Source organism: Nuphar pumila, chromosome 11 (genome assembly GCF_984573655.1).
Source record: "Nuphar pumila chromosome 11, dmNupPumi1.hap1.1, whole genome shotgun sequence".
NCBI classification, from domain to species: Eukaryota; Viridiplantae; Streptophyta; class Magnoliopsida; order Nymphaeales; family Nymphaeaceae; genus Nuphar; species Nuphar pumila.
Window position 1 is genome coordinate 20,692,770 of NC_143259.1, and position 24,070 is coordinate 20,716,839.

Genomic DNA, 24,070 nt, shown 5'->3' on the forward strand with positions numbered 1-24,070 from the left:
TCTATAAAGCCCAGTTGGTAGCAAAATGATACGCTCAAGGATACGATATAGACTATGAAGAAACCTTCGCGCCCGTAACTAGAATGACTAGTGTTAGGACTCTTATTGCAGTTGCGTTAGTTAGAAAATGGCCTATTTATCAATTAGATGTTAAGAATGCATTCTTAAATGGTGAATTAAATGAAGAAGTTTACATGGATCCTCCACCAGGAGTATGTATTGGTGAAAATAAGATTCTCAAACTTAAAAAGGCATTATATGGTTTAAAGCAAGCTCCAAAGGCTTGGCATGATAGATTTAGCAATGTAATGATAAGTTTGAATTTTCATTCATGCTATACTGACACTGCTTTGTTTGTGAAAAGTACAGGGTCTTCAGTAGTTATTCTACTACTTTATGTTGATGATATGATCATTACTGGAAGTAATGAGCAAGGAATCAATGATATTAAGAAAGTTTTAAAAGAAAACTTTGACATGTCTGACCTTGGTTTCTTAAGATATTTTTTAGGAATTAAAGTAGCGTACTCTCCTCGATGGTACATTCTCTCTCAGATGAAACTTGCTGCTGACATTTCTTCTAAGTCTAGTATCTCCCATGATAAGAAGACAGAAACCCCTGAAGTTATCAATGCAAAGTTAAGGTTGGAAGATAGAACACTCATCGAGGATCCTACTCCCTACCGCCAACTTGTTGGGTCTCTGACCTACTTATCCATCACTCGGCCAGACATAGCTCATGCCGTCCACTCAGTTAGTCAGTTTCAACATGCACCTACAACTGTGCACATGAGTGCAGTCTTAAGGATAGTCAGATATATCAAAAACACCATAACTAAGGGTGTTTTTCTTTCCTCTTCTTCATCACTTGATTTAATTGCTTATACTGATACTGATCGAGGAGGAAATCTCGATGATAGAGTCTCAACTACTAGTTTTTGTGTTTTCTTAGGTGACTATAATTTCTTGGAGATGCAAGAAGCAAAACAAAGTATTATTGTCCTCAACAGAAGCAGAATATCATGCTATGGCCACTACAACCATGGAGCTTGTGTGGCTAAGAAGTCTCTTCAGTGATATGGACATAGTCATCTCTACTCCTTCGAAGATGTGTTGTGACAACAAAAGCGCAATCTATATCACAAGCAATCACACCTTCCATGAGCGTACTAAACACATCCAGATGGACTGCCACTACGTTTGTGATGAATACCTAAGAGGAACCATAGCACTGCCTTATGTTACCAGTTGGCGGACTTCTTCACTAAAGCCCTCGCAGCTCCTCATTTTATGTTCTTTCTCAGCAAGCTTTCGGTTATATCCCCGTAAAGCTTGAGGGAGGGTGTTAAAATACATTTAATCAATATATATATATATATATATATATATTCAATCATACCCGATAGGGGTATTTTAGTCATTTCACATGTACCCAATAGGGGTACTTGTTTTTCTCTTTTTATTTTTTGCATTTATTTTTTTTCTTCTTTTTTACCCACTTAAGGGGGGCCCACCATTGAGTCGTTGGGGGATCCTAACGACTCCATGGGAGCCCCCTTTGTGGCTCTTTTTTTTAGGCCATTTGGCCTCCCCCTTCTCTCATTTTATTTGTATAAATATGGATGAACCCCTTTGTATATTTTCATTCTTGAGAGCTCCATCTCTTTCAATAAAGAGGCATTTATATTTTGTGTTGTGTTGTCCCTTTGTGGACTTGGCTATTATCTCTTTTGTTTGTCCGTTGGTGGACATTGTAAGTGCTTATAGCACTATTTGTACTTCCGCATATCTCATTACAAAACTTGACTCGGCTTGACTCGGCCGAGTTTTGGGATAATTGAAATTTGATTTTTTGGGTATTTTAAAATAACAGTTTAATAATAAATAATAAATTACAAGACAAACCAGTTCAAAGATACAATAATCTATCAATCTTTATGTGTTGATTAAACATATTGGCAAAAAAAAATGATTCAAAGATCTAACAAAAAAGTGAAGCATACACATATTGGTGCTTGTACTTCATGTTCTGGTGTTGGGTGCCTTTGAGTGTTGTTTTATGAACACATATCATATCCTTCATTGTATATAAAAATACATTTTTGTACAAAGCCTGTATTTGCTTATCTTCATATTCTTGTGAATTTCTCTATTTGCAATCTTAAATACACCTCTCACTTTATGCACTCATATCATATCCTTCATTGTATATACAAATATATTCTTGTACAAAGTTTGAAATTTTGTATCTTTAAATTCTTGTGAATTTCTTTTTTTACAATCTTAAATATACCTGCACCCACACCTGTGCATAACAATCTGTACCCTGGCATCCTTATTTTTGACAGAAACACCCATATCATACCAGTTGTGCTGATCTTGTACAGTATGCTTGTACATGTATGCTTGTACATGTATCCATGTGACAGCATTTCCCTTGGTCATAATTGGAATTTCTTCTGGTGATTCATTCTCTTATTGTTGTTTTACCTTGTTGCAACTAATTCAATCTGGCTTTTTATGCAAGATGATGTGTTGCTGTTCTCATTGAGGTGAGATCACTAGAAAGGAAAGCTAACAAAAGCTAGGGTGTCTTCTGGAGAAGTTTAGCTGAAATTCCTAAACCATTCTATTTAGAAACTTGAGTTTAAGCATGCATTCATCATTTAAAAATTTGTATAATGGTGATTCTGAATATTTTTGGAGTTGTTAGGATGCTCATGCTTGCATATTTGTTGAATATGCATGTATCTTTGGTTTTGAATAAATATTTAAATGCATACTTGAAATATGAGTTTGTTCATGTATGTAAATCCGAGTGAAATATGTATATTCATGCATACGTGAGACATAAAAATTTGATTATACATGCAGTCTGAAAATGAGCATGCATATGTATGCATAATCGAAAACTAAAAGTGTGTTTTCGTATGTCAGAAATACAGTTTTTATATATATGCGAGTGCTGGCCTGGCTGGCAGCCCAGCTGAGTGGGGCTCGGTCAGGCAAAACCCAGCCCGGCCAGGCCCAGCCAGTCAGTTGGGAAAGAGGCAGGTCTGGCAGTACTTGGCAGGTGCTGAGTGCTGACAGACTATATCAGGCCCAGCCGATTGGCTTGGGCTGCTGGGTCTTTCAAAAAAAAACATAAAGGGGCTATGGGCAGTCAGCCCCCAGCCGACTCGGCCGGTTGGGCTGAGGGACTGACCCCAGCCGACTGAGTCGGTTGGGTGGGTTTGGCTGTGTGCCAGACCCAGTCGACTGGGTCGGCTGGGTCACATGTTCAAAAAAAATGAATGTGTTCAGTTATGTAATTTAATTTTCAGGTTTGTTATTTGCATTAGACTTGGCTTATGTATGCAAAAGAATGAAAATTTCATATGTTGGAACTTGGTATATCGTGCTCAATCCAATTATTATTGCATGTTTGCTTTCACGAGCATGAGCACACATGAAGTTGATGTGCCATTGGTTGAACCTACTTGCATAAGTATTCACATGTTTTAAGTGAAGTGATTCATGAATGAAAGCATGCATGTGAACTAAATGAAAGGATGCATTTAACATGATTATGTGAATTCATGCGCATGCATAAGAATATTATTGTTTCATGCACATGGTTAAATTGGCATATAGGAATATGCATCGAAAAGCACGTTGACATCATTGCATATATGACATGTTATGATTTTTGCATATGATGCATTGATGATCAAATAATAGATCATTGTGGGTTGTGTAAGCCTTGAGTTTGGATTGCTCCTTCTTGTTTGTTTTAATGCATCGTAAAAGTCACATTGATATTGTTTCACTATATTGCACTGTTTTATATTTTCCACGGGCTATGATCCCTTGATGAGCCTCGCATTTGGATATGCGAACTTGTTTTACTAATTTTGCAAGTTGAATTACAAATTAATGAATGAGTATTAATAACAAGATAAAGAAAGAGAACAATATAATATACGTTCTGAGATATCTCTCTTTAGAATAGGACTCTTAGAGTTGTGGTTTTAGGGAATCGTGAGAACACTAAAACTCTATGTGCGTAGTTGTTACCCCTGAACCCGATATTGAGGTTCTTCTCCTAGCTACGGTTTTAGAGAGAATATGTCACTTTACCTTGGAGGTAGTGTGTAGACACAGTTGTTTTGATATACCAAGAAAGTGACACTTGTGGATGTGGAGGTACCTGGTGTCCCGACATTATATGTGGATGTCTAATATTCCGAAGGCTGTTTCGGTCGAGGGCTAAGTTTGGAACTCAGCAACAAAATACAACTTGTGTGCTAAGTTACCCTGGGAACCTTACTTGACCTCGAGAATTCTTACTCGTTTAAAGTATCCGCGAGCAACGATAATAAAAAAAGAAACTTAAATTGTGTACATTTAATAGGGACATGAAAAAAAACTAATAAAATATAATAATTTATTCATGCATGTACATAGAAATTATGCATGTTCCTATTATGCATTAGATCATGCATATTTACTTCTTCTCTTAATTGTTATATATTGGTGAATGCATAATGTTTGTTCCCTAAAGCATGTTAAATGTTTTGTTGCTTAATTTATGGGTCATGTTGTTTACTAAGTTGTTCCCTCAGGCTTAATAATTGTTCCTTATTACATGAATAGTTAATTGAGTTATAAAATTGTCATAATTGCATCCTTATAAAATATTGCATGAATCTTATTTGTGTTTTTTTTTTACTTATTTGTTTCATTAAAAGAATTTGTACACATAATTCTTTGGATTCTGGCACCCTTACTTCTGTGTTTTTCGCAGTCTCAAAGGCCCAGTAAGGCGACTTGCTTTTGAGATGAGCTACAAGAGGACTATGCGACTACTTAGCAGATTCTTTTGGACAATGTGACTCTTCTTTTTGCTTTATTTACATTTTATTTGCTTATGTTTCAGACTCTGCATTTTAATAAATGAAGTTTGGTTTGGTTTGAAAGATGAGTATAAGATCCCTTATGGTTGTAGATGTGTTGTAGTAGTAAAAGCCCCGGGTCTCATGGAATGTTTCTGCACTTGTTTAAAAAAAAATTATCACTTTTTCAGGGGTATGATTTGGGGTCATTACAATTTTGATGCATTGGATGCATAAGTTGAAGAAGCAAGGACTCTTTTGAATAAAGAGGACATTAAGTAGATTATCGTGGAATGAGCACAAGAGGTACATGATGAAGACCCCAAGTATCTTGAAGACGATGTTGATGTCAGAGGAGAAGAAAAAGAAGATAATGATGATGATTATGATTATTGAGGTTTTATGTAATATGAATTAAAAAACTGTATTTAACACTTAATTGTTCATAAACTTGGTTATTTTGTTTTTGTTTATCTAATATGAAAGTACGAGTCGTGTGGCATGTTCTTGTGAGATATTCATGCAATATTATCTATAATTCTATATTAGTTGATGTTTGATGATGTCATATGTGTAATGTCCGGAAAAAAAAAACGCGTCAGGCACGTATTAGACACGTGCCTCGGTCGACCGACGATACCGGATCCGGCTTCTAGAATTTTCGATAAGCCGGTACACTCCCTTTTTAAAAGGGTTTGGGTGTCTCGGGCGAGGGCATTTGCCCTTGCCCGATTCTCTCTCTCTCTCTCTCTCTCTCTCTCTCTCTCTCTCTCTCTCTCTCTCTCTCTCTCTCTCTCTCTCTCTCTCTCTCTCGCTCTCTCTCGGCCCAGCTCCGACGTCGTCGCTTCCACCCGCCGACCGGCGACCGTATGAACGGCCCTCCAACAGCCATCTTGGTGGCAGTCGACTCCCCTCCTCTGTGCCGCATCGAAAAACTGCCATCTTCTTCTTCTCTGGCGACTCGCCGCCTGTTGTTGCAGGTAGGTGCCCTCCCCTCTCCTCCCGGAGTTCGAGTTGTCGGCAGGGGGCCTGGCCCCCTGCCGCCGCCAGTGTTTCGACAGGGGGTTTGGCCCCCTGTCACTGACGATTCGTCGCCAGGGGGCCTGGCCCCGTGCTGCTGTCGGTGTGTCGGCAGGGGGTTTGGCCCCCTGTCGTCGGTGGTTCGTCGGGAGGGGGCCTGGCCCCCTGCCGCCGTCGGTGTGTCGGCAGGGGGTTTCGCCCCCTGTCACCGACGGTTCGCCGACAGGGGGCCTGGCCCCCTGCCGCCGTCGGTGTGTCGGCAGGGGGGGTGGCCCCCTGTCACCGACGGCTGGACGGCAGGGGGCTTGGCCCCCTACCGCCGTTGGTTTGCCGACAGGGGGCTTGGCCCCCTTGTCACCGTCGGCTTGCCGGCAGGGGCTTCGCCCCCTGTCGTTCTGTTTGCCGGCAGGGCCCCCTGTCGACGTCCTGTCTGCCGACAGTGGGCTTCGCCCCCTGTCGCTTTTGGTTGCCGACAGGGGGCGGATCCCCCTGTCGTTGTTTCGGCTTGTCGGCAAGGGGCTTCGCCCCTTGTCGCTTTTTCTTCTGTCGGCAGGGGGCTTGGCCCCCTGTCACCGACGGCTCGTCGGCAGGGGGTTTGGCTCCCTGTCGCCTTTGGTTTGCCGACAGGGGGCTTGGCCCCCTGTCACTGTCGTCTTGTCGACAGGGGGCTTCGCCCCCTGTCGCTTTTGTTTGTCGGCAGGGGGCGGAGCCCCCTGTCGTCTTTCTGTCTGCCGGCAGGGGGCTCCGCCCCTTGTCGCCATTGGTTTGCCGACAGGGGGCTTGGCCCCTTGTCACCGTCGTCTTGCCGGCAGGGAGCGGAGCCCCCTGTCGTCTTTCTGTCTGCCGGCAGGGGGCTCCACCCCTTGTCGCCGTTGGTTGCCGCCTGCCGCCTGGGTTGTTCGTCAGGGGCACTGTCTGCATGTCTCTGCTTGGCGGTCAGGCCCTTGTTTCACTTTTGTCTTATGCTAACCTCTTTGCGTTTGCAGGTTGCACGACGAAGCGCACGCGTGTCTCGTGGCCTGAGACCCTTCGCACTTACGCCCGCAGGTGTGTAGGAACCCGTAACTCCCCAAGGTAGGGGAAAGTTGAGCGAAAGGACTTTGAATAAACTAAACTGAACAAAAGAAAAAATAATCAAACAATATGCATATATACGTGTGCATACGTTTTTTAACTCAAGGACGCGGTTTCGCGATCCTTGTCCTTTTTATTTTTCAGCACTTTACTTTCTGTTGCCGCCGCGCTATATGTGCCCAGGCTTTCTTTTCTGTTCTTTAACTCAATGACGTGGCTTCGCGATCCTTGGCCTATTTACTTTTCAGCACTTTACTTTCTGCAGCCGCCGCGCTATATGTGCTCAGACTTTCTTTTATGTTCTTTAACTCAAGGACGCGGTTTCGCGATCCTTGTCCTAATTATTTTTCAGCACTTTACTTTCTGTTGCCGCCGCGCTATATGTGCCTAGGCTTTACTTTCTGTCTTTTAACTCAAGGACGCGGTTTCGCGATCCTTGTCCTATTTACTTTTCGGCACTTTACTTTCTGTTGCCCCGCGCTTTATGCGCCTTGGCTATTTACGTTTCAGCACCTTACTTGTTGCCCTGCTTGCTTATGCTGACTCACTTCTTGCCTGCGCCATATACGATTATGCTATCGTTCTGCCTTGCAAGTACCTCTAGAGATTGCTGTCAGCATGTGAGCTCATTTGAGTGTTTCTGGTGGCTTGTGGCTATAAACCTAGTCGCATCTCTCGGCAGTGCAATGCGATGCTATGATGCGTAGCACAAAGTAAATAGGACTCATGTTCTGCATTTGAATATCTCACTAAATGGTAATCATGCGCCTTCACAGGAAAGATGCTCGAGTGGGTCGAATAGACCAGGGCATATAAAGCAAGGGGATGACGATGAATAACCCTTCATCGTACTTGTTCGGGCTGGTTCATCAAGAGAGAGGATGGATGATACAAAACCTACGATGGACAAGCCATTCATGACTATTTCGCGCAAAGATCCGGCTTTCCCAGTCATCGGAGGTAGGGAAAATGGCGTTACCATAAGTATCCTAGGTGGTAGTCGCCCGACACTTCTGCAGAAGTTGGATGCATCCTTGGGCCCTCTTTAGCCTTTGGGAACTTACTCTTTCGACCACTGGTCGTTCCCTTAAGAGCGGACTCAGTTAGTCCTTCGGGGTATAATAAAATATATAGCATAATGAACCCACGAATGGATCTCGGTTGTTTCTACGTTTTATACATTGTGTGTACCCATAATGTCCAGATAATAATCAGATCACATTATGGCATGCTCACCGCTGTTGTTTGTTCTTTCTTCGGATTGCATGTTTTTACCTTGCAATAGTTAGAAGGTATGCATGATAAGTCTAGTTGTGATTGCTTATAGTTAGATTGTTATCACTGTAATACTAGCTTGCTTGAGCTCATGATATCTTGGTTAGCTTTGTTGTTCACCTGCGTATGATGTATCAGTTTCTAGTTGCTTAGATTTGAGCATGCTTTAGATTAGTTCATCTTTTTCTTTTTGCGTACCTACCAGTTTTCATTACTGACCCCATTTTTTTATGGGTGTAGGTGATAGGTAGCTCTTCTTACTAGCGGCGGTGTAGATGTTACGTAGTCAAAGCCTCGCCTCTCTCGTCGACACGCTAGCTATTTGGTTTTGTACTTTTTGTTGTTTTGGGTGGATATCCTCCTGCTTTGTATAAACTAAACGCTTTTTATGAATATACTCTTTTCTATCTTTTGTTCACTAGTTTGGCTTAGGATATGGGTTTGTGTTTGTGCTGAGTCTTTTTGCTAACGTACTCAGAAGAATCGACTTGTGCTTTTATTTAAAACATTTGGCATCTTTAAAAATCTTTGCTGCAAACTCTGATTTTCGAAGGTACTTTTATTCAAATCTTTTTCTCTCAAGTCGAACTTCTGGGGCGTTACAATATGCATCTCATAGAGATAAATAATTCATGTGATTTTATGGTTGTATTTTATGCAATTCATCATTGTTTCATGTGATGATTTTTTAGAATTTTCTGATTTTTCTTAATTTTTTGTAATTTTTATTAAAAATTTATGATATTTTACGATACAATATGATACGAGCTTAATTTGGGTCTGAACGATACGGGTAACGATACGATACTTACAACCATGGTTTCAATATTTTCCATGGAAAGAAAAAACACTTAAAACATAAAAAGAAGTCATGAAACTGAAAGTAAACATATCCCCTTCTATTCCATATATTCGTACTTTTACATGATAATCTCATATTTTTCGGTATTTATTTGAGATTTTTTATTTCTTATTGGTTGATTCTTCATCAATAAAGCATTCCTTTTACTTATTTGTATTTATAGATATTTTTTAAAAGTTTTTCAAAAAAATTTGAGGCTTGCAATTTACGCTTTACACCTCGCTTCAATTTTTGGTGACAAACATTTTAGTTAATAATTAATTAAAATAAGATCAACAAAATATACATAAAAATCAAGCCACTAACCTTGTCAATGTAACTATACTTAAAGGTAAACCAAATGTTTTAGCAAAACTTGTAAAAATAAGAAAATGTGCTTATAGAGGTTACTAGGTTGTTACACAGGTAAGAAAAATATCATCTGACCTTATTTTTGCTTGTCTTAGTTCGAAGTCGCTCGTCAACCACAAATCCAACCTGAGAATAAATAAACATATGGAAAGCTAAAAATCACAAAATAGCACTTGATATGCAGAATTGTAGCAAGTGTAGACTACAATGGATTCATATGGAAAGCAGTTTTGGTCTCAAAAGCACAAGAAGCAACACAACAGGACAGGCACATGCAATGCAGCCATACATCCTCTGAGTGCAAGTATAAAGCATTGACAAGTACGGATAGTAAAACATGTTACTGATGAACTTGGTGTCTAGCATAGTTGATGTTAAGATTAATGTAATATATGTATATATATAATGATATATATTATATATATTATATATATTTTAATATAATATATATATATATATATGGGAGAAGTCAAACTAGCATTGACTTGCTCCCAATGGCTAGAATTCTAGCCGTTGGGAGCTCTCTCGCACTTTAGGTCCTTCCCTCTTTTTTCCTTCTCTTCTCAACCTTTCTCTATAAAATATGGGAGGGTGTGTGCCTTTGTAAAGTGTGAGAGTGATGGATAGTATTAGGGTTTTATATTGCTTTTCGTTGAGTGCATTATAGTGAGGCTTGAATGTACTTTTATTTTTGTATTTCTTTTAATGTTCATTATGAATAAAATTATCTTTTTACATTTTGATATGTGTCTTTTAATTCTTAAGTTTTGTATAATGTTTTGAGTCTTGGAGATCATCTTGGAGTGCATTGGAATCCACACCATTTCGCAACATGGTATCAGAGCGAGACATCGGTCCTGGAAAGGATTCGTATTGGTAAATGAAATGGGTTCAAAGGTTTTGCATTCCGGTATGTATCTTTCGCTTCTTGTCCTTTATATGTATGGTAAGTTTTAAAAGGAAGTTATGTTAAAAATAAATAATTTTTTGTGAAGTATGTGAAAAATTGTGACGTTTTGATATGTCTTAGACTATGGATATGTGTAGTGTAAAACTATATTTTGCATATGCTTCTATGCACTCATTTAATTTGATCAAAAATATTTATTTTTGTATTATTCTTTTTTGTGTATCCTCTTGTGGGATTTGTGATTGTGTTCGTTTAAAATACCTCTTTTGTGTTCCCTTTGTGGGTATTGTGAGTGTGTTCCTTAGAGAACATCTTTGTTGTTATCTACTCAAGTTGAATATGTGGCTTCTTATAATATTACGTATTTTGAAAAATACTAAAATTAATATTTCTTGACATATGTGCGGACGGTTTTTGAAATTTGTATAATATGATCAAGCATAATCCTTTATCGTAATTTATTTATAATAAGGTTTTTTTGAATGTGTTATTTCATATATAATTGAGCAATATTGCTCTATTAATTAAAGATTATTTTCAAATGACACGTTTGAAAGGCATAAACTTGACTTGTTATCATATAAAATGTGCTTATCTTTTGAAATTTCTCTTTTGCATATTGATATTCTTGAGAATCTCCAATTTGATTGTCTTCAATTGCTTCATAATAGACTTATGATTTAGCTCTAACTTCTTAAGTCATATGTGTTCTTGTCTTTAATGAGATTTATTGATCTTTTGTATAAGATTTGCTTAGTGCACTTGGTTCTTATTGGCTGGTTCCTAAGAATCTTCAATTTTATATTTGTGCACTTGTGTAGCCTCTCATTGGCATTGTAATTGTACTCTATCATTTCATTACATGTTTTTCTAAGCATTTCATTAGTAAAATCTCGTATGTGTATGCCCATAGTGGCTATTGTGTGCATTCGAATGCTCTTGTTTGTTTGGGCACTTCTATTGTATTTGTGTGAATCCTCATTCAGATTCATTTATTTTTTGTTTATTTCTAAGTATTTGATCTTGAAAGTTTGTTTTATTTATTATTAGTCAATATGTGACTTCTTTATTGATTATAAATTATTGCATGGTTCATTCGTACATGCATTAATTGTTATTTTAAAATATTGCTTCTAATTGATCCATGCCTATTTATATCTTCTGCTGGGTAAAGATGGTTTGTTATTGAGTTATTCTTTCATAGTATTAATAATGATAAAAAATTCATGATACATTAATATGTCTTTTGGGATAAATATATATGTACATGACTTTTGTTGTTTTCATCTCTCATAATATTATTTTATTGTGGTTGAGTTTGTCAATGACTATCAAGTTTGTAGTTAATGACTGTTCAAAATTCTTACCTTAAATGATTTTTTAAAAATGTTACAATTGACTTATTTTGGTAGGCCAGTGACAGCCAGCATAAAAACTCCGCCTGTGTATAAACTGTACACTGCCGGTCCCAAGCCCGAATAAAGGAGGAGGGTTGCGGTAGGCCAGTGACAGCCAGCATAAAAACTTTGTCATACCCTATGAATATGAACCAATATGAGAATTTTGTTAGGGTGTTCCCTACTAAGCAACACACTATACTCTATAGGCCCGGAGGCAGTGATAAATGGGCAAGGGTTGTTAGGTCGTCGCCCGAAAGCGACGCGTCACACCGGCGCCAGGGTGTGATGTCAAATAGGCAAGGGTTCCCTCACTTTGTTGGACGGGTGGGGGTAAAGAAGTTAGTCCAAGACCATAAAATTAGGTTATCCACTTGGAACATAGGGTCTTTAACTGGTAAGTTGGTAGAGTTAGTAGATGTTATGTGTAGGAGAAAGATTGATAATTTATATCTACAAGAGACCAAATGGGTAGGTGAGAAGGCAAAAGTGATAGAACCTTGGGGATATAAGATTTGGTATACAGGAATAAATAAAAATAAGAATGGAGTAGGGATTGTTATGAGTCGTGAGTTTATAGATAATGTAGTTGAGGTCCGTAGAAAGGGTGATAGGATTTTACTTATTAAATTAGTATTAGATACAGATATTACGAATATTATTAGTGTTTATGCACCTCAAGTAGGTTTAGATGATTCCATTAAGCGTCAATTTTGGGAAGATTTAGATGTAGTACAAGGGATATCTTTTGTAGAAAAGCCTTTCACCGGCGGTGACCTTAATGGACATGTAGGCATTAGTAGGGATGAATTTGAGAGTATCCATGGAGGCTATGGTATAGGAGAAAGAAACAAAAGTGGAGAAAGGATTTTAGATTTTGGTTTGTCCTATGATATGATCTTAGCAAACACTTGGTTTAGGAAGAGGGAGTTTTATCTAGTAACATTTAAAAGTGGGGTTAATACGAGTCAGATAGATTTTTTCCTACTTAGAAAAAGATATAGAGGTTGTTGCATCGATTGTAAGGTTATACCGGGAGAAAGTGTAGTTACACAACACAGAGTCTTAATTTTAGATCTTAGAATTAGACAATGCCGCAAAAGAGATAGACATAGGATAGATCCTAGAATTAAGTCGTGGGCACTGAAAGGAGCTAAGCAAGGAATGTTTGTAGAGCAGGTAATTAAGGAAGTTGATTGGTGTCTCAAAGAGGATTCAAAATCAATGTGGAATAAGATAGCGGGTGGCATGAGAAAGGTAGCTAAGGACGTATTGGGTGAGTCTAAAGGCGGTGCACCCCTAGATAAGGATACATCGTGGTGGAACGAGGATGTCAAATAAGCTATTAAGGTTAAAAGAGAGTGTTATAAAAATCTAAGTAAGAGTCGTGATACTGAGAATTTGGAGAAGTATATGATAGCAAAGAAAGAAGCTAAAAAACTAGTTTGAAACGCGAGGGAGAAGGTATATAAGAAGGTTTATGACAAGTTGGATACCAAAGAGGGCGAGAAGGATATTTATAGGCTTGCAAAGATGAGAGATTGGACATCGAGGGATCTGGGTATGGTTAGATGTATCAAAGATGAAACGCAAAGGGTTTTAGTCAAAGATGGGGAGATTAAGGAGAGATGAAAAGATTATTTTGATAAGCTATTTAATGAAAGTCATGCTCAGGATCTTGGAGACTTGTTCATTCCTTTTTATGAGATGAATCGTGACTTCATGCGCAAGATTCAAAAGAAAGAAATTGCAGATGCTTTGAAGAAAATGAAATCAAGAAGGGCAGTTGGCCCAAATGATATACCTATCGAGGCTTGGAAATGCTTGAAAGAGAAAGGTTTAGAATGGTTGACAAATCTTTTTAACAAGATTTGGCGGACAAATAAGATGCCTAATGAGTGGAGGAAGAGTACTTTGGTGCCTCTATATAAGAATAAGGGTGATATACAAGATTGCACAAACTATCGTGGTATAAAACTCATGAGTCATACTATGAAACTTTGGGAGAAGGTGATTGAGTCTAGGTTGAGGAAGGTTGTCATGATATCGGAGAATCAATTTGGTTTTAAGCCTAGAAGATCAACTATGGAAGCTATACATCTTCTTAGACAACTTATTGAGAGAAATAGAGAGAGGAACAAAGATTTGCATATGGTTTTTATTGATTTGGAGAAGGCATACGATAGAGTACCTAGGGACGTTCTCTGGTGGACAATGATGAAGAAAGGTGTTTCTCTCAAGTACATTAGTATAATTAAAGATATTTATGAAGGAGTAGTAACCAATGTGCGCACTTGTGGAGGGGTGACAACCAATTTTCCTATAACGGTGGGGTTACATCAAGGATCTGCTTTAAGCCCTTTCCTATTTGCTATAGTGATGGATGAGCTTACGAGATCAATTCAAGAAAATGTGTCATGGTGTATGTTGTTTGTTGATGATATTGCTTTGATTGATGAGTCTAGAGCTAGGGTTAATGCTAAGTTAGAATTATGGAGACAGACATTGGAAGCAAGAGGTTTTAAGTTGAGTAAGAGTAAGGCAAAATATATGGAATGTCGGTTTAGTAAGCAACGAAGTAGTGATGGGAGTGTAGTGAAGCTTGGTGAGCAAGAAATATCGGTGGATGACTGTTTCAAATATTTGGGATCTATCATTCAAAAGTATGGAGAAATTGATAGAGATGTAAATCATAGGATAAAAGTTGGGTGGATGAAATGGAAAAGTGCAACTAGAGTGTTGTGCGATCGTAGAATGCCATTGCGGTTGAAGAAAAAGTTTTATAGGACGACAATTAGGCCCGCTTTACTATATGGTACGAAATGTTGGGTTGCAAAGAGACATCATGTTAAAAAAATGAGTGTATCTGAGATGTGTATGCTTAGATGGATGTGTGGAAATACAATAAAAGATAAGATTCGGAACGAGGAGATACATAAGAAGGTAGGTGTTGCACCCATTGAAAATAAGATGAGAGAGAATCGTTTACGGTGGTTTGGACATATTCGATGAAGGCATAATGATGCTCAAGTTAGAAGGATGGAGAAATGGGGAAATATATTAGTTAAAAGAGGTCGGGGTAGGCCTAGGAAGACTTGGATGGAGATGATAGGAAAGGATATGAATGCTTTGAACCTCACCGAGGACATGGCATTGGATAGAAATGATTGAAGGAGAAGGATTCATGTGGAAGACCCAGAATGATTTTCTTTGTTGGTTCATATCGCCGACCCCAATTGTTTTGGGATAAAGGCGTAGTTGTTGTTGTTGTTACAATTGACTTATTTTGCACGTATCTTATGCTTGTGTGCTTGTCCATCCTCTCTCCATAATATATATATACATATATATATAGTTATTTCTTGGTAGATTGTTTTTGTTTTTTTGCTCTCTTTACTGGTTCTTCAAATATTAGTGGGATAAATGATTCTAAAGACATTTTGAGAGTATCAAAGATTAATGATATTGAAGATCCCTTATATAATAAAGCATATGACTGAGCACTCCTTAAAGAAACGCTAAATGGAAAAACTTGATGAAGTCTATGAAGACATATTGTGTAATGGGTTTCTTCTTTTGTAATTTCAAACTTACAGTGAGACACTATAAGTTTGGGAGGGTGTTAAGAGTAATGTGATATATGTATATATAATATATACATGGGAGAAGTCAAATTAGCTTTGACTTGCTCCCCACGGCTAAAACTCTAGCCATTGGGAGCTAGTCAAACCAGTTTGTCTTGCTCCCAACGGCTAGAATTCTAGCCGTAGGGAGCTCTCTCCCACTTGAGGTCCTTTCCTCTTTTCTCTTTCTCTTCTCAACCTTTCTCTATAAATATGGGAGGGTTTGTGCCTTTGTACACTCTGAGAGTGATGGGTAGTATTAGGGTTTTATATTGTTTTTTGTTGAGTGCATTGTAGTGAAGCTTGAATGTAATTTTAATTTTGTATTTCTTTTAATGTTCATTATGAATAAAATTATCTTTTTACATTCTGATATGTCTTTTAATTCTTAAGTTTTGTATAATGTTTTGAGTCTAGGAGTGCATTGGAATCCGCATCATTTCGTGACAGCTGAACCTATCAATAGACTCAGAAATTAACAGGGTGGTTTCATAGCAGAAGCTAATACATCCGAGACAAGTTAAGGTTAGTCACTCTGTAACTTTACAAGATAGGGCACATCAAACAAATACGCACAAAGACAATCACATAAGTGATAGAGCTTATCAGATGTTCACCACCTTATTTTAATAAGCTAAAATTCTTGAACTATACCAACGGGCATACCAGAAAAATGGGAGAAAACACGCACATACAGTGAAGATATGCATCAAAATATATAGGCACTTAGCCCAGTTAATAATGGCAACATTGTAAATACATAATAGTGAAGGGTATGTTAGTCTTTTTGTTGGTTCTGCCCTTGGTTATACTTCAGAAATCTTTTGGATTATGCTAACCTTTTCATTGCATTTAGAGCCACATGTCCATCCCATGTTGACAGGACATGACACTGAACACACTCTAATATTAAGATTAAAGCGGATGGCTTGATAGAAAGGTACAACCAACAATATGACAGATTTTGCAAGGACCTTGTCAATAGTGGCAAATAATGACCAAAATGAAACCATTGCGAGCAATTGCAACAATAAAACAATGAAAAGGGCACTAATTAGATGCCAGTAAACAGATATGGAGCTATCACTGGAAAATGTTTGCAGACTAAAAAAATATCTATATCCACTTATATAAGCCCCATGGGCTTGGCTTAACAAGTTTAGTGCCAGTGACCTCACGTGGGCTTAAACAAAGTTATACTGATAAGTTTCTTTGTTTTTGATGTCCTGTAAAAGTAAAGTTCCATTACTTTTACATGTTGATGATATGATAAGAATAGGGGATGTTGACATTATATCTCAAACCAAGGCAATCTTGAAAAAAAAAATCAGAGAAGGATTTGGAAAATATCATGTACTTTCGCAAGTTATAAGTTGCATAGTCAAGAAGAAGTCATCTATTATCCCAACACAAGTATACACCTAACAAATTTGGCCAAACTAGATTGATGACTGCAAAAGAAAAGTTAATACCTCAACATAACTGAACGTTAAACTCAAGAAGAATGATGGACAGAGACCAGTACATAGATCCAGGTGGATATCTTCTTACTCTTGATGTGGATAGGCTGTTGGAGTGACTTAGTATCACCTTTGTTTTTTTCATGTTTTTTACTCCTAAGTAAATTATTTTCATTGTTCTCAAAAAATAAGAGTGACCGTAATCATACACAACATAAACTGGTAGGAGTCTTGTGTATCTTACTATTACTGATCTAGATCTCACATATGCAAGGCATCTAGTAAATCAATTTATGATTGAACCATGCTCAGTACATATAATAGCAGTTATGCACATAATTTGAATGTGAAAGAACATGGGAACTTCAAACAAATTCCAATGCAAATTTTGCAGTATCTCCTTCATAAAGTGTTCTACTATTCATTTGTGCATTTCTTGGCTCCCTTATCTCACGAAGTAACAAGAAGCAAGACTGAGTTGCTAAATCAGCAATTAAAGCTAAATCATTAGACATAAAACTATATGGATCTGATGGTTAGTACATGATGAATGTAAATTTGAAGAATCTAACCCCCTTCATTGAAAAAGTGCTGTTCACAAAGACAAGAATCCATAGCATAGACTGTTTAGTGAACGACCAAACAAGTGAAAATGGAAAATCACTGCACCAGGCAGGAGTATTCGCCAGACTAATACACTTATCATGTTTCATCTAAAATCAAATTGCAAACATCATAACAAAGTAGCATCCTTTTTCTGGATTAAAATTTTTTTCGAAGGGGGTGAAAAAATATGTATCAGAATATATATCTGATTAAGCTAGTCAACAATGGCAGGTCTGTAATTACAAATTTGCACCAGGGTATTTTACTCTTTTTGCCAGTTATACTTAATTATATTCTTCAGGGTTATCGCAATCACCTTCCTTGTATTTAGGCAATATACTGTATCTTTTCATTTCATTATTATCAGGAATAATGAAAAGTGAACACCAATAGTATTGCTCCTTTGCGGAAGACACACACACATGTGGGTGTGACTCTAAACGGTTGCCTTATTAATTTCTGGAACAAGCATATTGTACATATAATTTTTCATTTGATGTTTTGGTCTAATACCACTTCCTTTTGAGCATGATATCCACCATATGGAATTAAACAATTTATGCTGCGGTAAAAGAAAGTCCTTTACATGAATACAAATTGACATACCATTAAGTGTATAGAGGAAAAGACATGCAAAGCCACATCAATTGCAATACATTAATCCACTGCAATAGAAATAAACAACTTGGTCTCACTATGCCTGCACCTATCATCTCACTCACCAACTTCTCAATCTCATTTGTTTGGCTATATGCATACTGGTATGGTCTGACTGAGGTAGGCCCTTGGTCTCTCCAAAATAATAGATAGGAAAACTGCAATAGAGGTATTTCTCCACCTATGAGCAAGCTAAAGATCCAGCATTATCCTTTCCAGCAATGGAGATCTACCAATGAAAGAGATAGGCATCGAATACCGCCTAGGAAAGAAGATGAGCAGCCTACTGCTTATGAAAGAGAAAGGCATGCTGCCAGGAGGGAAATATCCCATGTACATGAAAAGAATATATTTTGTAATTTAAGGTCAATATCTTTTTTTTTGTTATATAAATGTTAAATGGGCTAATGAAAGAATGAAACAACCATGTTACTCATCAACATAGAAAATGAATACCAAATACTATTCACCACAAAAATCAAGTGAAGAAATTACTTTGTCGAGCAACCGCTTTGGATCATGAAATGCTTGTTTTTTTGCCCAAGAATGAAATAAATGGGATACAGTAGATCTATTCTCCATATTGAACCTGTGAACTATCACAGTCAAAATTACAAACACATATACTACCAATTCAAATTGTGATCTCAAGTATTGGTGATTAAATTTGTACTCAACAACAGCAGTACCTCTTAAGAAAACTGTTTCCAAAGCAAGCATCCAATTCTAAACCTTCATCTTTAGAAGCATCAATGTCTAGATTTTGAGGAAATTTCTGCATACAATCCACCATTGGTGATTTTTTAGCACCACCTGAGTTGGAATCCTTCTGGATGGTTTCCAGCATGTGATTCTTGGATATTGGTGTTCTGATGTGATCTGTAGATAATGGAGTCTGCAGTTCTTGCAATAATGAACCATCCTACAGAAAGAATGAATATCAGTAAAAGGGGCAAAGAGGAATCAGAAATCAACAAAATGCCAATGGTACAACCTCTTATGAGAATGTAGTCAACCAAAAAGACAAATAATGTCAGGACAAATGCGACAAATATTGCCATTTTTTTTTCAAAATATCATGAAAAATGTGATATATTGCCAAAAAATTTTACATAGCAATATCTTTGATATTTTCAAAGTATTACTAGATTTTCACAAAAATGTAAATATCACATTTTTATCATTATATAAACATTTTTAACAGCTATTTTTGCATAAAAAACTTGTGATTTTACTTTTATATATTTATTTTTGTTTCTTTGTATAGATCCATTTTTTGATATTTTGCCAATAAAATAGCAAAAAATAATTTTGCTGCCGATATTTACCATAAAAATGTTTGGTCACTATCCGGTCAGGACCAGAGTTACCAGAAGCTTCTTAGATAGGTGGTAAGCCCGCTTTCCGGAAACTCGCTTCGGAAGCGTGATACTCCTTGCTTCCGAAACTTGATGGGAATCTCAATTCTCCCACGCTTCTCCTATGCATAAACAAAAACTATATATGTGTGTGTGTGTGAAGAGAGAGGAAGAAAGGGCATAAACATTATGAAAGTATGATACATTCAGTTTACCATGTAAGGAAGTTGGGGCATTTGAGAGTGCCCCTCCCACATGCACACTAAACCCTTTCATTAGTTTAATGGGTGGGCAGCATTCAATACTGCCTGCCATTGCTATGCAGCATTTGCATTTAATGCTTGTATAAAAAGAAGAATAAATGTAGAAACACGCCATCAAAAAGATGCCATTGTGTTCTAACGTCTTTTTTAAAAACTTATGATATAACCGTGACATTTAAAGTGATATATTGAATATGTCGTGTTTTATACATGTATATTTTGTTTTTTTCATATATATCATGTTTTTTGTGCGATATTCAAAATATCTGCGAGATTTGTGACTATGCCTGAAATTGCTCACTCTAAAAGAGGTATTTACCATAATTAGCACAGGTATCTAGTTGACTTGGTGGGATGTGCTATACTAGTAGATGATGTGAAGCATGTTGATTCACCAACAAAAGTCAATGCACAGTTTAGACCAGATAATGGACAGTTGCATAGTGATCCTACTGTTTACCGCTATCTCATGATAGTTTGATTTAGTTGTCTATCTTAAGGTTAGGGCTGCAGAACAAGTTGAGCTAGATCAGCTCGAACTCTTCCGAGAATATAAATGAGCCAAGCCTGAGCAAGGGTTCAGGCTAGATACTCATAAACGAGTCAATCCTGGAGGGGCGACCCTCCTACCCTCTCTCTGTTTTCGGTAAACAGAGGCAGAGAAGGAGTGCCGCCCCTCCTCCCTCGCCTCCCTGTTAAAGCATGGCAGGAGGGTTGCGCCCTCCTGCCCTCTCTTCTCCCTGATAACCCACGACAGGAGGGTGTTGACCCTCCTATCCCCTCTTCCTCTTTGGGTTTTCCGGTTGGCGGGCGGGTGTGATGCCCTGCCCCTCTTTTCTTTTTTCCGACATGTGAGCAGGGGGCCGCTGCCCCCCTACTCCTTTCTCCCTCTTTTTCTCTCCCCCCCCCCGCCGCCTGTGGCCGACAGGGGCTTTGGCCCTTGGCGCAACCATGGCTCTCTCTCTCTGGCCTGGGTTGCCCTCGGTGGTCATGGCCCAGTCACCCAGTGCACCACCATGGAGTGCAGTAGGGCCAAGATCCCACCTCACGACAATGCCTGCCTGGTCCCCAGCGCAGCACTGCTATTGCTGCCTTAGGCTCGACCCCTGCTTGATAAGGGAATCGAGCCTGACTCGGTCACCCTGTCTTGTTGTTGGGCTCGGTCTGAACCAAGTCCAGCCCAGCATTGGGAAAGGACCGAGCCTAGGCTCGGTCCCTTGCCACAGTTCGGGTCAGGCTCGGCAGCCAGATCAAGCTCACAACCCCCCTGTCTTTCCCCTCAGCAGGCCGACGGGCAGGGGCATGCCCCCTGCCCCTGCTTCTTTTTCAAACCGTACAGCAGGCAGGGGTTGTGCTCCTGCCCCCTCCCTCTTCTGTCAGATCAGAGGGCAGGGGCGCAACCCTTCCCCATTTCGGGTCTCGATCCCTTTTTTTTTATTTCTGACCATTTTAGTATTTTTTGGATAAGTTCTTACCTTTTACTTTTTGCAGCTTGTGCAACGAATCTCGCTCGTGCCGCGAGGTCCAAGCCCTTCGTCACCTATACTCTGAGGCGCCCGCAACCCCGAAACTCCCCAAGGTAGGAGAAAGTCGTGCAAAAGGATAATGAACGAACTAAATTAAGCAATTATACTAAAATACACTAGGAGAAAGTCGTACAAATATATATATATATATATATATAAATGTTCGTTTTTAACTCAAGGACGTGATTTCGTGATCCTTATCATTTTCTTTCTGTCATTTATTGCTTTCTGTCTTTACTTTGCCACCTCACTTTAGTGCAGAGGCTCTTTGCTTTCACATTTATTACTTCTTGTCTTTACTTTGTCGCCTCGCTTTAGTGCATAGGCTTTTGCTTTCGCACTTACTGCCTCTTGTCTTTACTTTGTCGTCGCGCTTTAGTGCAGAGGCTCTTTGCTTTCGCATTTATTGCTTTTTGTCGTTGTGCTTTAATGCACAGGCTTTTGCTTTCGCACTCACTACTTTTTGTCTTTGCTTTGCCACCGCGCTATTACGTGCACATGCTATTGTTCACACGTTTATTTGGCCGATGTACGGTTTCGTACATCGTGCATTGCTTACGCAGTTTATTTAGCCGATATACGGTATGATACATAATGCATTGTTTATGCAATTTAGTCTCGCTTTATGTCAATTACCTTGCTGCTGCGCTAAAATGTTCACAGGCTTACGCTTACTCTTAAAGACGCAGATTTGCGCATCATTGCTTAGTCTTTAATAAAAAGAGATTTCATGCAAGATTTAAATATTTGAAATACCCGTTGTTTCGAAATACAAAAATCAAACTTTTGGCGGTTGCACATTTGCAACCAAGTATTTCCCTCTACCCCACGTAACCCTAAGAATTTTATACAATCATTCGTTTTGATATTCGATAATGACTCGGATATCCCCGACCAAAGGTACAGAACGTTGAGATTTTGTAAATTAAGTTGGGGTTACATTGTAATATATGTATTTACCTAAATGCAACCTCGCAGGACGCACAAGAGCGTAACCTATTTTCGCTCTTTTACCAAAAACACTTGAGTTTGCGCTTGTGCGCTACAGTTCTTTAAAAAAGAGGATTCCTTGCGCAAATTCAACTTTTCAAACGCGCAGTTTTGCAAAGTAAAGTTTAAGAGCCTATAGGTTGTGAAATAACAACTAAGTTTTCCCAAGTCGGTGCATTTGAGAGAAGTGTGTTACAATTGCGGTTTGAGATTCCAATACAACTCGGATAACCCCAATTAGGGGTATGAGCATGAGTTTGGGTGGGGTTTCTACTGAGAAACCTATATTGTAAACAGTATCGCAAAACATGCATAACATGTTGATACTGCGCTAAATTGGATGAGAGATATGTGGCAATCTCATATCGTGCAAATTGCATAAGCAAAAGGACTAGATCACGTCAAACTAAATATTTGTTGCATCGTTTCTTTTACAAAGCAATGAGTTGGGGTTTCTGTTGAGAAACCAATACCCCTCTTATCGTAGCAGTACTTTTAGACAAGCACGACATGTTTATACTATGATGATTGGATGAGAGGTTTGTGTAACCTCGAAGCGTGCAAATGGCACTTTGTGGAAATCAGTTACATAGTGATGTTTCGCCTTCACAGGCAAGATACTTGTGTTGGTTTAAAGGACCAGAGCATGTCAAATGTAAACTAAAATGATTACCTCGTTTCTTTCACAACACATTAAAGTTGAGGTTTCTTGCTGAGAAACCTATTCCCCTCCTATCTTAGTCGTATTTTTAGACAGGCACAACATGTTAGCACTATGATGATTAGATGAGAGGTTTATGGTAACCTCGCAACGTGCAAAGGCACAATGATGAAATAAAAATTATATAAATGGTGATGATTTGCCTTCACAGGCAAGATGCTCGAGTGGGTTTGAAAGACCAGAGCATGCAGAATGGGTCTTCAGTCAAATAACACTTAATGCACACATTCACTTCGTTGTTTTCCGTCAAGGGAGAGGATGGGATGGTACAAAAACTTTGATGGACAGGTTGTTAACAACCACCCCTCGAGCAAATGACTCAGTGTCCACAGTCATCGGAGTTAGGAGACGGGACTACCGAAAATTATCCTAGGTGGTAGATCCTACAGACTTCTGCAGAAAATGAATGCATCCCTTGCTAGGTATGCCTTTGGGGAATTCTCTCTCGGTCACTGGCCGTCTCTTTAGGAGCGGACTCAGCTAGCGAAAATACATGGCATAATAAACCCCCGAATTAGTCTCAGTTGTTTTTACGTTTTGTGCCTTATGCATACGCACAGGACAACTAATATTGAAACAAAGTTATCCTGCTCACATTTCTTGTTGAATCTATATCTGTTCATATTACTTGTCGAAGCTAGAATAGAACAAATAACTGTTGAATCTAGATTAGTTCATATTACTTGTCGAATCTAAATTTGTTCACGTTAACTTGTTGAATTGCGTATCATGAATGAATCAGATGCATATGTTAGATATATTAATTGTTGAATTGTGCATCATATATTAATTAAATGCATATTTTGGTTTTATTCACATTACTTATTGAATTACGTATGAATTAAATGCTTATACTAGAATTGTTCTTTATTGTCTTGCTTCTGCACCCACCAATTTTTCATGAAACTGACTCATCCTATGGGTACAGGTGACGTTTAGGTTTACGAGACAAGCGATGGCACGATGCGAGATGGTATCAAGATGAGACTCTTTCCCTGACGTTTCGCTCCTGAGGACATTTCTGTAATTTTGCATAAAGGTTTCCTTGAAAATTCATCTTTAGTATAAACTCTAAATTATTAAAACTATTTCGTTTTAATCTAT

At 38.5% G+C, this 24,070-nt stretch overlaps 1 protein-coding gene across 1 annotated transcript in view; it reads right to left on the reverse strand.

Annotated features, from left to right (window-relative positions):
* Positions 1 to 24,070, reverse strand: part of SRS2 (P-loop containing nucleoside triphosphate hydrolases superfamily protein) — a 148,925-nt gene that overhangs the window by 18,579 nt on the left and 106,276 nt on the right. The window contains exons 23-25 of the mRNA XM_089981464.1: positions 18,798 to 19,030; positions 18,604 to 18,697; positions 9,531 to 9,581 (exon numbers count right to left, since the gene is read on the reverse strand). Coding sequence (XP_089837590.1) covers positions 9,531 to 9,581; positions 18,604 to 18,697; positions 18,798 to 19,030 — 378 coding nt within the window. The remainder of the gene's footprint in view (positions 1 to 9,530; positions 9,582 to 18,603; positions 18,698 to 18,797; positions 19,031 to 24,070) is intronic.